This window comes from Struthio camelus, chromosome 1 (genome assembly GCF_040807025.1).
Source record: "Struthio camelus isolate bStrCam1 chromosome 1, bStrCam1.hap1, whole genome shotgun sequence".
In the NCBI taxonomy this organism is placed as follows: Eukaryota; Metazoa; Chordata; class Aves; order Struthioniformes; family Struthionidae; genus Struthio; species Struthio camelus.
Genome location: NC_090942.1, coordinates 25397886 through 25411863, shown reverse-complemented (window position 1 = coordinate 25411863; position 13978 = coordinate 25397886). Strand labels below are relative to the sequence as shown.

The 13978-nt window shown below is 35.2% G+C and overlaps 1 protein-coding gene across 15 annotated transcripts in view; it reads right to left on the bottom strand.

The window, feature by feature from the left end:
- Window positions 1-13978, bottom strand: part of CADPS2 (calcium dependent secretion activator 2) — a 333791-nt gene that overhangs the window by 198368 nt on the left and 121445 nt on the right. For all 15 annotated transcript variants that reach the window (XR_011139141.1, XR_011139137.1, XM_068932158.1 and 12 more), the window contains one exon: window positions 1491-1571. Coding sequence is in view for 13 of the 15 variants with exons in the window: in XM_068932158.1 (XP_068788259.1) it covers window positions 1491-1571 (81 nt within the window). In the remaining 2 variants the exon portion in view is untranslated. The remainder of the gene's footprint in view (window positions 1-1490; window positions 1572-13978) is intronic.

Here is a 13978-nt window from a genome sequence, read left to right as displayed (position 1 = left end):
GATGAAGAAACAGATCAACATATTTCTAAGATTCTTGTCTCCAGTATGTAGGCTATTTTTTTTCTCCCTCAAATAAACTTGTGGTATACATAATTAACAACTTTTATCTCAAAACCAGAAAGTAATATATTATAGAAATCATGACTGAGATCTTAAAAATACTAAATGCAGAGATCTCTCTTTAGATGTGCTGATCTTTTGAGACTGCATTTTAACAATTCTCTTAAGGGGAGGTAATCACTGAAAAACAGCTTCCTTATCAGGAAAGATGCTAGAATACGTAATCCAGTACCAAAAAGATTTTTCTTTGTTTTTGAGCTCTGAGACGAGAGAGGAAGTTCATTTTAGAGCTTTTGATTCTTTAGGCTTGAATGACCTTCAAAATTCTCACAGCTGCTGGAATTAGAACTAGCGACAAAAGCTCTCAAAAGTCCCCACAAAAATTTCTACATTTTAAGCAGTTCAAAAGACATATGAAAATTATGATTTCTACCTTGGCTATATCATGTAAGACATGGAGTTCCTTATTCTGTGTGAAATTCTGCAACTGACACTGTCTGAACCATAACAACTTTCAAGTGATAGTTCTGGTACAGAAAGGATAAAGAACATTTCCTTTAAAAAGTCTACCTACATGTAGACATGCTATATATTTATATAAGTATGCTTGCAATATTTGGTAACTTTTGCAGCTAAAGGCAAGGTGGCAACAGAGCTAACATAGGATTATTGGGCAAGTTAATAACCACAGGCTTCACAGAAGCCTGAAGAGACTTGAGACTCATTGACTTTCTGCAAAAAAGGATTCTTGCCCCCAAATTTAATAAGATATGGCTGGGAAGGGTAACAATCCCACCTGTGGTATTTAATATAGCTGGAAATAATCTTGTTCATTTAAACAAGGTACAAGCTGCAGCAGAGAAAAATATATTTGGCTTTCTAAAATTTACAAAAATAATTTTAATTTAACTAATCACCATTAATTTCATCTGTAAGAATCACTCAAAAGCTTTGTTACCTGCAATGCTAATATAGCCATTAAGAACTTAGACGAGGTAAAGTATATTATATATACTTAAAAAGTATACTGCATATAACATGTAGTAAGATATAAACTTTTTTATAAGACATAAACGTTTATAACCCTAGGCACAGCACAATGTCCTTTTCTATACACGAGCTGGCTTGCTTTAGCTCCAAAACACATAATCCCGAACACATAAATAACGTACCCTTTGTTTTCCCTCTGGACTTACTGATGATGGGAAAATTGGATCACACAATATATGACTTTTCAAAGGTTTGCCTTCTCCTTACCCCTATTGCCATGTATACTTCAGAGCCAAAAAGAAACGTATCTTCCAAACTGTTATGCTTTCAAATGATCTTCTGCTTAGTTTTAGAATCAGAAGCTAGAAACACATATTACATATACTCCCACTCACTCTCATATGAGGATACGTTTTTGGTAGGTGAAAGCAGCCGCTTACCTTTGCCATTTGTTCTGCCAGTTGTAGGCGTCCGTCTAGTTCACGCCTGATCTGGGCTGCTTGTTCATCTGCATTATCCAGCTTAGACAGAAAACAAAAATAAAGTTCACTGTGATAAATATGCACAATATTTTAACTTTATCTCAATTAACGTAGTTAAAAATAAAATAGAAATGAATCACATAATCTACTTTTTAAAGTTAATAAAATACTATGCAAATATATAGCTTTGCATCTTACCAAAATGAAAGAAATGTACTGGCCACCAGTTATCCACAGCAGTCAGGGACTTAGAAGTATGGCTAGCGTTCCATTGATTTTTTTAATACGCAGACTAAATCAAAGAAGCATTATTTCCTTATGAAAATACCCATGGAAAACGTTTCTCCATGAAGCAGAAAACTAGATCAACACACTGGCTTAGAAAATGTTAGCAAGGAAATTTGCTCTTTGGTACCGTAAGTTTGCACGGGACTAGGCATAGGGAAAGAAAACAGTGTGGCTGTACCTTCTAAATATGATAATATTTCACTCTTTTGCCCAAATGCTGGCCAACTGCTCAGTTTAAGGTATGTCCTATTTATTGAACTTCCAATACACAGAGGGATGCAGAGGGAAAGTCGTGACTCAACCTCTGATTTGAATCTGGGAGGTGCAGGGCGAAGCATTTCTTTACCTCAACAAGATAGCTGGGTCTCAACATAAGAGAGCCTCCCTAAGTCATTTTTCACCTGCTGCATTGTTAGAGAGGCAGAAAAAGAGGAGATGAAGTGTGGCTTCACCTAAATGTGGCTGAACTAGCAAAGAGGAAGAAGCGTACCTGGGTAAGGTCAAGTACAATTTACCTTCTTTCCAGAATAAATGCTCTCCCAGGACAAAGCTGTACATGGGAGCCCCCCAGGGCTCACGCTGTCCCTGACGCAAGGCTACTGCCGGCACAATGCCAGATGCTCATCTGACCCGCTGCGTTTAGTATGCAGCGAAGGTTTAAGAATACACAAATTGCTCTCCATTAAAAACCTATCTTAAAATGATTAGTGATGGAAATTGGGAAAAATCGGTTCTCTTTAATTAGATGAGATCTTCAGCTAAAGAATATAGAATTAGTTGGTCTAGGAAAAGGCTGATTACATCAAATTAAGCTTTCTAAGACAGACTACTATTCTGTGCAACAGGCCAATATATAATACCACTTCCCTAGCGACACTCCTCTGCTAAATCCAGCAGAACTCATCGAACCAAGGCTCTCTTGAAAATTAAGCATTTCTTTCTTTCAAGATTCAATAAAAAAGGAATAATTAAAAATACACTATCCAGTGCTTAAGGATCGATGACGCCATTCTGTACAATCAACCTTATGACAGTAGCAACAGGATAGAAAGTTCCCCACTGCTAGTATGTAAGAGAGGACGAAGAGTACCATGCCACCACACAATCTGGCAGCTCACAAGACCCTTGCAGATCCAGATTACCAGAAAACAAGGGAACGAAACCATCGTGTCTCCAAAAGAGGCCAAGTTTAAACTGGAGAGCAGAGGATAGATCATGCAGGGCCCTTCCATTAGGTCTGTCTGTGTCTCTGGGCCTAGTTTGAATGTGAGCATAAATGACAAGAACATTCTGGATTAAAGTAAGCATTTTAGGTTTAACAAAATACTATTACAGTATTCCAAATAAATTCCAAAATTTGTACTCTTCCTTTTCCTAACGGAGTGATAAGAGACTGTTTATTGAATCTGCTACCAAGAAAGTTCATAACTTCTATTTTCCTTAGTATTACAACCATATTCTTTTTACAACTATTTTTATTTGCTCAATGTAAAAGTCAGTGTAATAGGAAAAACAATTTTGTTTTTCCATTTGGTCTAAGAAAAGGTGAACATTATTTGAAGAAAATATCCCAGGATCAGCAGTTGTGCAAAAAAAAAAAAAAAAAAAAAACACTGCTTGAAGGGAATTTTGATGATTGAATTCTGATTTCTGCAAAAAGGAGGATGTGGGAGAGTAGAATGAAGTCAAAACTTTTTACTGAATCAAGGCACAACTTTTATGACTACTTCTATTACAAACTTGGTTGAAGAGCCAAAAGCTTTTGTTTAAAGATTGATATTTATTTACTTATTTTTCCATTTAAAAACACGTGAAATGAACATTTAAGTGAATGAAGTGAAATCTGGTCTTGTAAATCTTAGCATTTTTTTCTTAACTATTTGTTGCTTCCCATTATCTATTTACATTTGAATACTTCAAAAATGTGCAAATTTCTCTACTTATTTGTTTTTAAATTTCAGTTTTTCTCCTGAAATATTTATACATTTTCATGATGGTAATTATTGGGAAGTATGGAAAGAAGCTGAAAAACTGAAACACTAAGGAGCACTGCTCTACTTATATTAAAAAAAAACAAAGTAAGAATGGCTGGTAAGTCATTCACAACTGTTTTAATATGAAGTAAAGTTGCTGATATTAGGCAGTACCCCAAACTAAGTGACAGTCAAAAGAACAGTAACCTTGATATCACCCTTCATGCAAGCTCATTCTATTTGTTTTTATTCTGAATTCAATAAAATTCATAAAAACCAAGCTTGTAAGCAAAGAACTCAGTGATTATGAAAGTGTAATCAATCAGAATTTAAATATCTACTGAATCTGAAGTGACAACGATAGAAAGAATAAGTAGATTCTGAAAATACAAATGGTAATTGGAGTTCTTGAATTGTGTCCTTTTTTTAAACATAGGGAAAACACCGGATATAACCCATGGCGGGGAGCAGTGACAGGGGTTAACATCAAGCATACACTTTTCATTAATTCCTTAGTGCTGGATCAAATGTACATAACACATCAATGGAATATATGGTTATGACAAACTATTGTAGTAATTTTAAAATTTTAAATGAAAGCCAGGATTAGCTTTCACAATTAACACTGCTCATAGAAACTGATGCAAATGTTACATTACAGAATAGCAACTCAGAGATTTTTCTCAGTATTACAACAGAAATTTGGCTAAAAAAATCCAGCGATTTTAAGTGATTGACTATCACTTGAAATTCGCACAGAAGTTAAAAAAAAAATTGGCAATTGCATGGCATTATATAATGCTTCTCACCCTTAAATCTGAAAGCATGCAACACAAAAAAAATATAAAAAGCTTATTGAAATTCAGCTAACTTCCAGCTTTTTCGCATGATCACGCTATTATCTATATACTTTCTGAATTATTTGCTATAGCAGATTTGAATGAAATTATTCATTTTTATAGATTGAATCTAATGTTGCAGACATGAAACAGGAGTGTAGGGATCTCAAAAGAGAGAGAGAGAAAGGGTGGGGGGAAGAGGAAAAAAGTACTGGAGATTATTTTAAAAGAGCCTATATATGACCTCCACTTAATAAAAAACATTTCAGCTTTCTACTGGGGTAGTAATTACTCACAGTAGCTATTTACTGACTCTACCAACAATAGGGACACTCCTCATGTCGCTTAGACCTCACAAAACCCACAATTCTGTTATTGAACCGCAGCAACCTCACTACAAGAGATTCTACAGAAACCCAAGATTTGTTTTCAGGGTAACACAGACTGACCTGACCAAGCAAATCAATGTTTTCCCTAAACACTATATAACTGGCCCCTGAAACTTGTAACATTTAGACATAAACTGACTCCCACTTTAGGGACTAGATAATTCAGCAGGGAAATTTTTCAGTCTAGCAAGAGTATAAGGAAATTTGAGTGATCTCTACCTTCTGAGTAAGATAGCCATGTCACTTAAGTCCTTCCTTTATGCAAAAGATTATTATCTGCATTTCAAAAGCTCCTTCAGACAATTCAATAGTTCTGAGTGACTATACTTGAATGGATAAGAAGCTGCTTTTCACTCAAAAAGAAGAAAAATGTGGTAGCTCATCACACTATTTTCCCATCTTATTTTTCAATGGTGTCTTATAAAACAGCTTTCTAAATTAAGCAAGTCACTGCTATACTTCAAGCTATTCATTTGCAAATGTTTTTATTTATTATAATATGGTACATATTTACATTTGTTTTTAGGTAGTACAGTTTGTACACAATAATTATGTATAACTAGTACTAGGAGTTTTGTCATTTATAATTAATATCTCTGACAAATCCATTAACAACCATTCTAGTGCTGCATGTAATCAGCTTGAATCGCTCCTGGAAAAAAAAGAAAAAGTTAAATATAACGGTTAAAATTTACCAAGTAGCATAGAACCTCTTCTTTCACCACACTTACAATTTTTACCTCTTTTGAATCCTCTTGCTAGTCTGAAAATTAATAGGGAAACTAAAGCAGAGCTCAACTCTTCCACCACAACCTCACATGGAGAGTAAGCGAGCAGACACACTTCTCATCTAGGATAGGATTCAGCTCCAGGCTTGGACTCTTAAATTTCAGTGTATACATTTAAACTAGAAATCTAAACTCTCCTTAAACACTATACAGTGGAGCCCTGGAGAGGCTAGAAGACAGTTAGGGAAGCTATTTAGCTGCGCTGCCAGCAAGTATAATGAGAATATATCTACAGCAAGTACTGAGATGCAATAAGAAAAGATCTCTAAAGCAAAACAGTTGATGCTGAGGACCTGACATCAGAGTAGTATTTATTTCAAGGCTTTTATTTCAGGTTAGCTCTAGTCTCAGTCAGTAGATTAAGTGCTCTGTGTTTATAACAATGTCAACTTCTAAACTACAGGCTAAAGTTTTCTATACTGTATTTCTATTTTAACAATTTCAAACAAGACAGTTCCATTGCTTCTCAAAAGGAGGCTAGGGAAAAAATACACTGCTTTAGCCAAGATAAGAAAAATGGTGACTTTCTCTCTGAAGATCCCTAGCATCATTTAGAAGTAAGGTCTGAATGTTAGCAACGCCAGGCCTGTGAAAATTGGCCCAAGTCTAGCCAAGTTACGAACCTTTGAAAATTAAGTTTGAAGCACTCCATGACAAAGGCACTACCGGAGGACAAATCAGATTATAAGCATCCTGACTCATCTTCAGGTTGTGACGCTCTCTGTCTTGAATATGCAGGGAGTCTATGCTCCTCAGATTATTTGCCCATTTAAGAAAGACTGGAAGCTTATCAAACTTAAAAATTCCTATTGTGATCAACAGCAAAATACATTGCTTGACAAACACTTATTTACTGCATATATATGAGTGTGTATAAACAGCAGAAATACATCTGAATGAATTACTGTCTACAAATTTTAATAGGCTGGAAGGAGTCTCATACTTTGCAATTCTGTTTAAATAACTTTTTAAATTTTTTTAGCTTGCTTAAAAGGTTGTAATACGCTTCTGTATTTTGGTGCAAAAGAAAAATGGAACACTGGAAAAAATACAGTTAATGTACAAAAGTAATTTAAAGTAAAAAGGTAATACTGCCAAAAGATACTGCATTCAAATCCATGATGCTCATTTGCATTCCTAAGCAGATACAGTAAGTCAAATATCATTTACCCAAGCAACTAGAGTTGTGTATACAAATGACTACTGACCTGCTGGAAGTTATTGTTCTTTTCGCCCATAAGTATACAAACTACCTGATAGATCCTCCAACTGACCATTTTGTTAATGTTCCGCTGGCTTCCTGTAGCTTCCTAATTCACAGTACTATCAATGTGAAATTACATTTAAAGTTGCACATAACAATCTGCGTTTTCTACATTTAATGACTAAATTGAAAGCTTATGACACATATCTTAGGACTTGCTCTTATTTCTGCAACATGAAATCCAAAGCCATTTCACTCAACTATGCTCTGTTAGTTCCCACTACAGCAGTAATGACCCGTTTTTCTTTAGAGCAACTTTTTGCCACAGACAACCAAGTTGAGACCCTGCTGAGCCACTGGGTTTTTTTTGAATGCCTACCTTTTGAATGTAACTTGCAGGGTCCATCTCTGACATTATGGTGTGACAACTAAGTCAAAAGTCATCAACATACCAAATGGAATAAGGGTCTTGGATTAGAAGCGCTCTGATTATGTAATGTTGAAAAGACTTTCTTTCTGTGAGTAACTAATGGTATCCAGCAGCAATGCTCAAAGACAACAAGAAGGCCAGAAAAATCCTAATGCTCAATTTTGGTTATCAGTGAAATAAGCTGCAAACAAGTAGTACATGTGGCAGATGTAAACTCAGGTATTTTTCAGACTCTTGTCCTTAGTGCTCTTACTTCTGACTCTATGGAAAGGCGCTGTGCTTCAGACAGAGCTGCAATCTCTGCAAGACCTGTTCATGCGCTTACCTTTACATGCGCTGAGCTGTTCTAGAGTAACGGACGTAGAATATATTAAATTAAACATATGTGTAATTCTCTGCAGCACTAAGAAGCTGCTGTTCAGTACCCTGCTGTGTGATGTACACAGAAAGGCTACGGATATCCCTGAAATTTCTCATGCTTGTGAACCAAGATTAACAGCTAAATACATAAAAGTTAAAGGGTCAACAACTATCCAGTAAGACAGAAAACAGAGTACCTAACTCCAGTCTATAACAACAGACACTTTTGGACACGAATTCAACAGGATCTAATTTCTGGAGAACAAAATGATGACTGAAGTAAATTCCTTACACTTCTTGTAGGAGGTGAAAAATGATTTAATTAAAGGGCAGGATGTGTAAAGTTTTCTAAATTGCTTCTGCTGGACCTTTCCATAAACCTTCAGCCTTCTGTTTCACAGAACACCACTGCTGTAAAAGTGGAAAAAAAACGTAATCACTCCTCTATTTCAGAGGAGAATATGCTTTTTAGGTTTGATTTTAATTTTTTTTTCCTTGCTTATAGATTATATGGTAGATTAGCTCAGATTAAAGAAACATATTAATGAAAACATAATTAAAAATTCTCTCACGCTCTCTGTGTCCTGCAAAACCCTTACTAAGAAAAACTTACAAAATAAGATCCTAACTCTCCTTTTCCCCTCTTCCCAGCTCACTCCTTTTGTCACTCAGCACATACAAACAACAAAAAATATGCTAGATTTGGCAAATAAACTCAGAGATGTCTTTCGAATACGTGCAAAATAGAATAAAACTGAAACAAAAGCGGAAGAGTATCAGAGAGAGAAAATCTGTTAACTGTAAATAAATAAATAAATGCATAATACCAGTTCTCGAAATTATTTATCTTGAGATAGAATACCAGTATACACATTTTCAGTTAACTCTAAGTCAAAAGACAAATGCAGTAACTGTTGAAAGTATTTCTGCTTTCAATCTGTCTGCATCAAGTAATGTGCATAATTTAGAGATGACCGGTAAGCTTTTATGAAGTGTTCTAACAACTTTTCATGTTCCATCATCAGGTCTCATAGCCTTTTCTTTTCAATTTTGTCCTGTTAGTCCTCCACAAGAATGCCTTTCCTTTGGCCAAGCTGCTCATTCAGTTTTCCAGTGACACAGTGCCATCAAAATCTCAAACATCCATTTGAATTAGTTTGTTTTAATATAAATTCTTACTGACTGCTACCATTTCTCGTCTCTAAAATTTTGCGGGGGGAAGTAACAGTTTTACAACAGTATAAATATCAAAGTTAGGACAGAGAGGTACAGAGGAATAGGATAAGCAATTACTATATCGCTTTCTCTGTAGCCAATGCTATAAACAACTAACAATGCAGATGCAGAGCAAGACAACAGTTAATTAAATTCACTATAGTGGTCTCAACTGGGGGGAAAAAAAAATCAATGTTTTCAAAAGCTGTGCCTGGAATTTTAAGCAGATAGCTCCCAGTACACGTCAGTGAGTGGCTTCAATAAATCCATGGATCTTACACCTCACTCGGAATTTTCTTACAAGCTCTATATAACCTCAGGAGCACAAGATATTCATGAAGGATCCCAATGGGAATTTCTAGTCTTCGAAATATCTTTAAAGTTCTGGATCTGCTTATGTCATTTCAATTTTAATTTGTACAGGTACAACTGATTTTGGTGGCAGAAGATATAATTTGTACTAATTACATTCATTATTTATACTGATTATGCATTGTTTTGTTAAAAATGGTTATCATTAAATATCTAAAACAAAATATAAAGACCAGATAGCATAAGTTCCTTCAATAGAATTAAAAAATAAATAAAATAGCAAGAATAGAACTAAAAACTAAATTTTAAAATCTTGAACATTTTTCATCAGCTGTTGGATGGACAATTTCGCAGTTTGCAAAATATCAAAAGCTAGGACCTTGATGTGGCATTTCCATGCATTCAAGCTTTGAAAATAGAAGAGCTAAGTCAAACACTTCTGAGCACTGAAAGGTTGTCTCCTACAATTACATTTCAATTTATTCAGGGACAACCAGCACCAAAAACTCCATGAAAATCCTCAATGAGGTTAAAAGAAACAGGAACGGAAGCACATACAGTATTCATGCCAATCACCATGTACATGGTGTCTATGGTGTAATGGGTAATTAACAATCTGTATTAAGTCCCCTCAAAACTTAACGTATTCTAAAACAACATCAAGTTCATAGGTCATACTTTCACTGTACTTAGCCAACAGTGCAAATCTTCGAACACTCAAAGGATTAACTACAGACCATGTATTACCGAGAAAATCTCTAGCAAGAGATAGTTTCTTTTACATTATGCTGTGCAGATTTACAGTGCATCATTTATTGAATGACTCACTTTCTCTAGTAATCAGCTTTAATATTTGACTACTTTTAACTTTAAAAAAAAAAGTTAAATGACTTTTATTAACAACTAACTTTATCACACTGGCACAGCAGAGAACTGCAGTCAAAACGATATGCCCCAAAGGGTGGAGAATAATCTAATGTTTAAAAAGAAGAGTTTCATAGGAGTCTTCAACTGCAATATATATCCTCTGTTTAAGATTATCTTTATTGAAAAAAATCTAAAAAGAAATTAACAGTTCAAAATTTGTCCTAGCCCAAATTAGAATCTAGTCTTCAGTGCTCTACTTCATATCATCATCTACTAACTGGGACAGATACTTTGGGAACCTCAAATGTTTTTGCATAATAAAGAAAGGGAGTTTTTTATTTGCCTGTTTGAATTTTAACAGACCCCAGCACTCTTTTTACTTACATAGGCTGAAGAGAAAGTAGGGCTTCCCTACTAGTATTTGCACTAATGTATACGCATGGTCTTTTCCACAACACACTGTCACATCAGTGCTCTGCATTCGTTGCCTAAATTTAAACATTATTCCATTATTCCATTTTATTTTAGATCATTTAACTGAATTTAACATTTGTGTTCTGTTAAATTACATTCAAAGATTTAAGAGAGCTGTGTCTATTCTAAGCCATATCTTGAATGTGGCTTACAAAAAACATTTCAGAAATGCACACAAGTCATCTGGACAATATCGCTGAAGAAAGTCTGATAAGCCTTTATATTTACGGAGCAAATCACTCAGTCACAATACTGAGTCTGCTACTACTTTTCCCTATGATCTAATGCGAAGGTAAAGACTGAAGCATTATTTGGTTTACGGAAACTTATGCATAAATTCTGTTAATTATGCAACGTGGGATTTTAGTGAAAAATATACTCTGACCTAAATATAAATATTTTAAATATTTATTTATGCACAACAGTCTGTTTAGGGATCAAGGAGAGAAAATCTAAGAGTAGGTATTCAGACCTGTTTTTATTAACAGAGCTGTTAACTGTATGTCTTTAGCCAGTGTTTCTTGGATTGTATTTTCTTGATAGCAGTTCTGTGCAAGTATTACAGACTCTTTCCATAGCTTTAGAGTTTTTATATTACATGGACCTTACTACCAGTAGATTTTGAAAGGGAAAAATCCAATAAAAATAAAATTAAAAATGAAATCTCCAAACTTAAAAACAAGCAAACAAAGAAGAAACAGAACATGACACGAATTCTAATATCCTGTCGCACGCTTGTTCATAAATGCTATTATTCTGGTACTCTTCTGGCTTTCTCTGCAATGAATATTGTAATTTTTTAATTAATTATTATTGTGCATGCTCATAGATACAGAAACAAGATACACTAAAAACAGTTTCACTGTATGCTCTTTTCTGCAACAGCAGGCTCTGCAATCTTGTGGTCTAGTTTCCTTGTATATTCACACTCCTTTATAAGAGACTTTATTCCTTAAAGCTGAACCCCAAAATAACAGACTATACCTCTTTCTCCACTAGTGTTTTGTTTTTAGCTGTAGCCCCACTTATCTTTATAAATAAACTGCAAGCCACTGGTCATACAAATGATGGTTCCTATTCAAAAAAATACTAGATTAAAAATATAGGAAATTGTAGTATTCTTCTACCCGGACGTATCTACTGCAGATAGTGAAAAAAGCATATATATAACCCATTATATGACTCTTGCTTGTCTGTTGTCAAAGAGGGGTTAAAATCACATAACATGTTTTCTAGCATGCTTTAAGTAATGACATCAGTCTGTTGCTCTCCGGAGCACTATCTTTGTTAAAAAAAAAGGATTATGAAAGGCTTTAATATGCTCAGCAAATCAACAGCAAAGGCAAGTGTTCTTGCCCCATGCAGATTTTGTACGAGATAAGCAACTGAAGATTACAATGCAATTTTAGACCTGAAATATCCTATGTAAATAAGCTTTATACCAGTTAAACTGTCAAGATTTAAAAAATAAAATAAAAACAATTCAATCATTTTATCTCTAACATTAAAACAGGTGCTACATTTACCTATATTGCACTTATAAATTGTTCAGAAAAAAACTAAGAGGGATCTGTTTACTTTAGCTCAAGACAAGCCAAGAGTTTTGGCTTTTCCTAATTGAACAATGGGTAGAGATGCAAGAGACCATAAACTAAGACACTTTTATATAACATAAACTTGTGCTTGCTCCTTATGTCTTAATAGATTATTTGTTTCAAAGTATATACAGACAGTTAGAGAAACTGAGGCTAACAAATAGAAGATCTAGTTCATAGAAGCCATTCCATTTCTATAAATCAGGGCTAGAAAAAGAATACAACAATGAATTATAAATCTTGCTTTATTCTCTATTCCACATTGCTCACTTTAAAAAACATATTTTTCTACCTTTTTCTGGCATTTTGGTCCACACCATAAAATAAAAAGGAAAAAAGACCAACTTCCCACTTGGGTAATTCAAAACTATGAACTGAAATCCCTTTCAATTCACGGTATTCTTCAAACAATAAAAACAAATATGGAGTATTTGTATATGTACCTATAACTCCTGTTTCATGCCGAAATTCCAAAGTTTTAAAGGAAATACTTTCCTTTTTTTTTTTTCCCTAAGTAAGTCATCTGTTGCGTGACATACTGAAGAACTCTGTTAGGTCAGAATAACAGTCCATTGAGCCCAGAACTGCACGTGACAGTGACAACAGAGGAGTCTGTTCACCTGAGCCTGGCCAGTTACTAAAGTGCATTACCCTAATGATAGTTCTGGAGGCCAGGGAAGTATAAGGGATGTATAAAAGGTACATCCAGGCCTAGTCCTATTAGCAGTAGTTAGCATCAGTTTATGGACCCGTTGTCCAGGAGCTTGCCTAAACCCTTCTTGAACCTCCCGATGTTGTCTGCCTTCCTAACTTCCTATGGCAGAAAGTTGTACAAGTTCTTCAGCAGCTAACTAAGGAAGTGGTGCACTTGTTTTAAGTCTCCTGCAAGTTTTCTCAAGTGTCCCAGTTTCTAGAACTTTGGCATCTGGTGAGTTAAGATATAAATTCACCTCAGCCACTGCCTTCATAACTTTGTAAACCTCACTCATAGTCTCCCTGCTCAGCCCTCGCACCTCCAAACTGAAGAGTGTCAGCTGTCTTAATCCCTCCTTATAAGGCAGCTGTCCGATCATTTTCAACATCATCCTCTGTTCCTTATTTAACTCCACTATATCCTTGATATGAGGAGACCAGAACTGCAGACAGTACTCCAGGTATGGGCATAAGAAGGTTATATATAGTAGGACAATGATGTCCTCCATCTTGTTCAGAAAAATCTTTGTAATGACAGGCAGCATTTTGTAGCACTTTGGCTATTGCTGTACATGGGACTAATGGTTTCATCACAAGAAATCTAAAGCATCTTTCCTGAGCTGTAACTGCCCAGTCTAAGTCCAGAATCATGTGGGCATGCTTTAGTTTCTTCCCTACTTTGGTGCATTACCGTACATTTACCTACAGCAGAGTTCCTTGCAATTAGAGCAATATTTGAGCACCCAAAACAGTTTAGTATTACCTGTAAACTTGGAGATTTTCCTTACACTCCTTTCTCCTGGTAATCCATGAAGATGTCAAACAGAGACATGATACTCCTCCATAAGCACACTGAATCAGATAGAAACCGTTCTTAAACTCCTCTGGGAGTTTAAGTTTCCTTTCAAAAGGAAAACAAAAACAAACCCTTTCCTCAAAACCTCCTTCTAAGAATCAACTGCACCTTAAAAATACTTTCAGACCATTACTACAAAACTTGCAATTCGGAATAAAGTGTG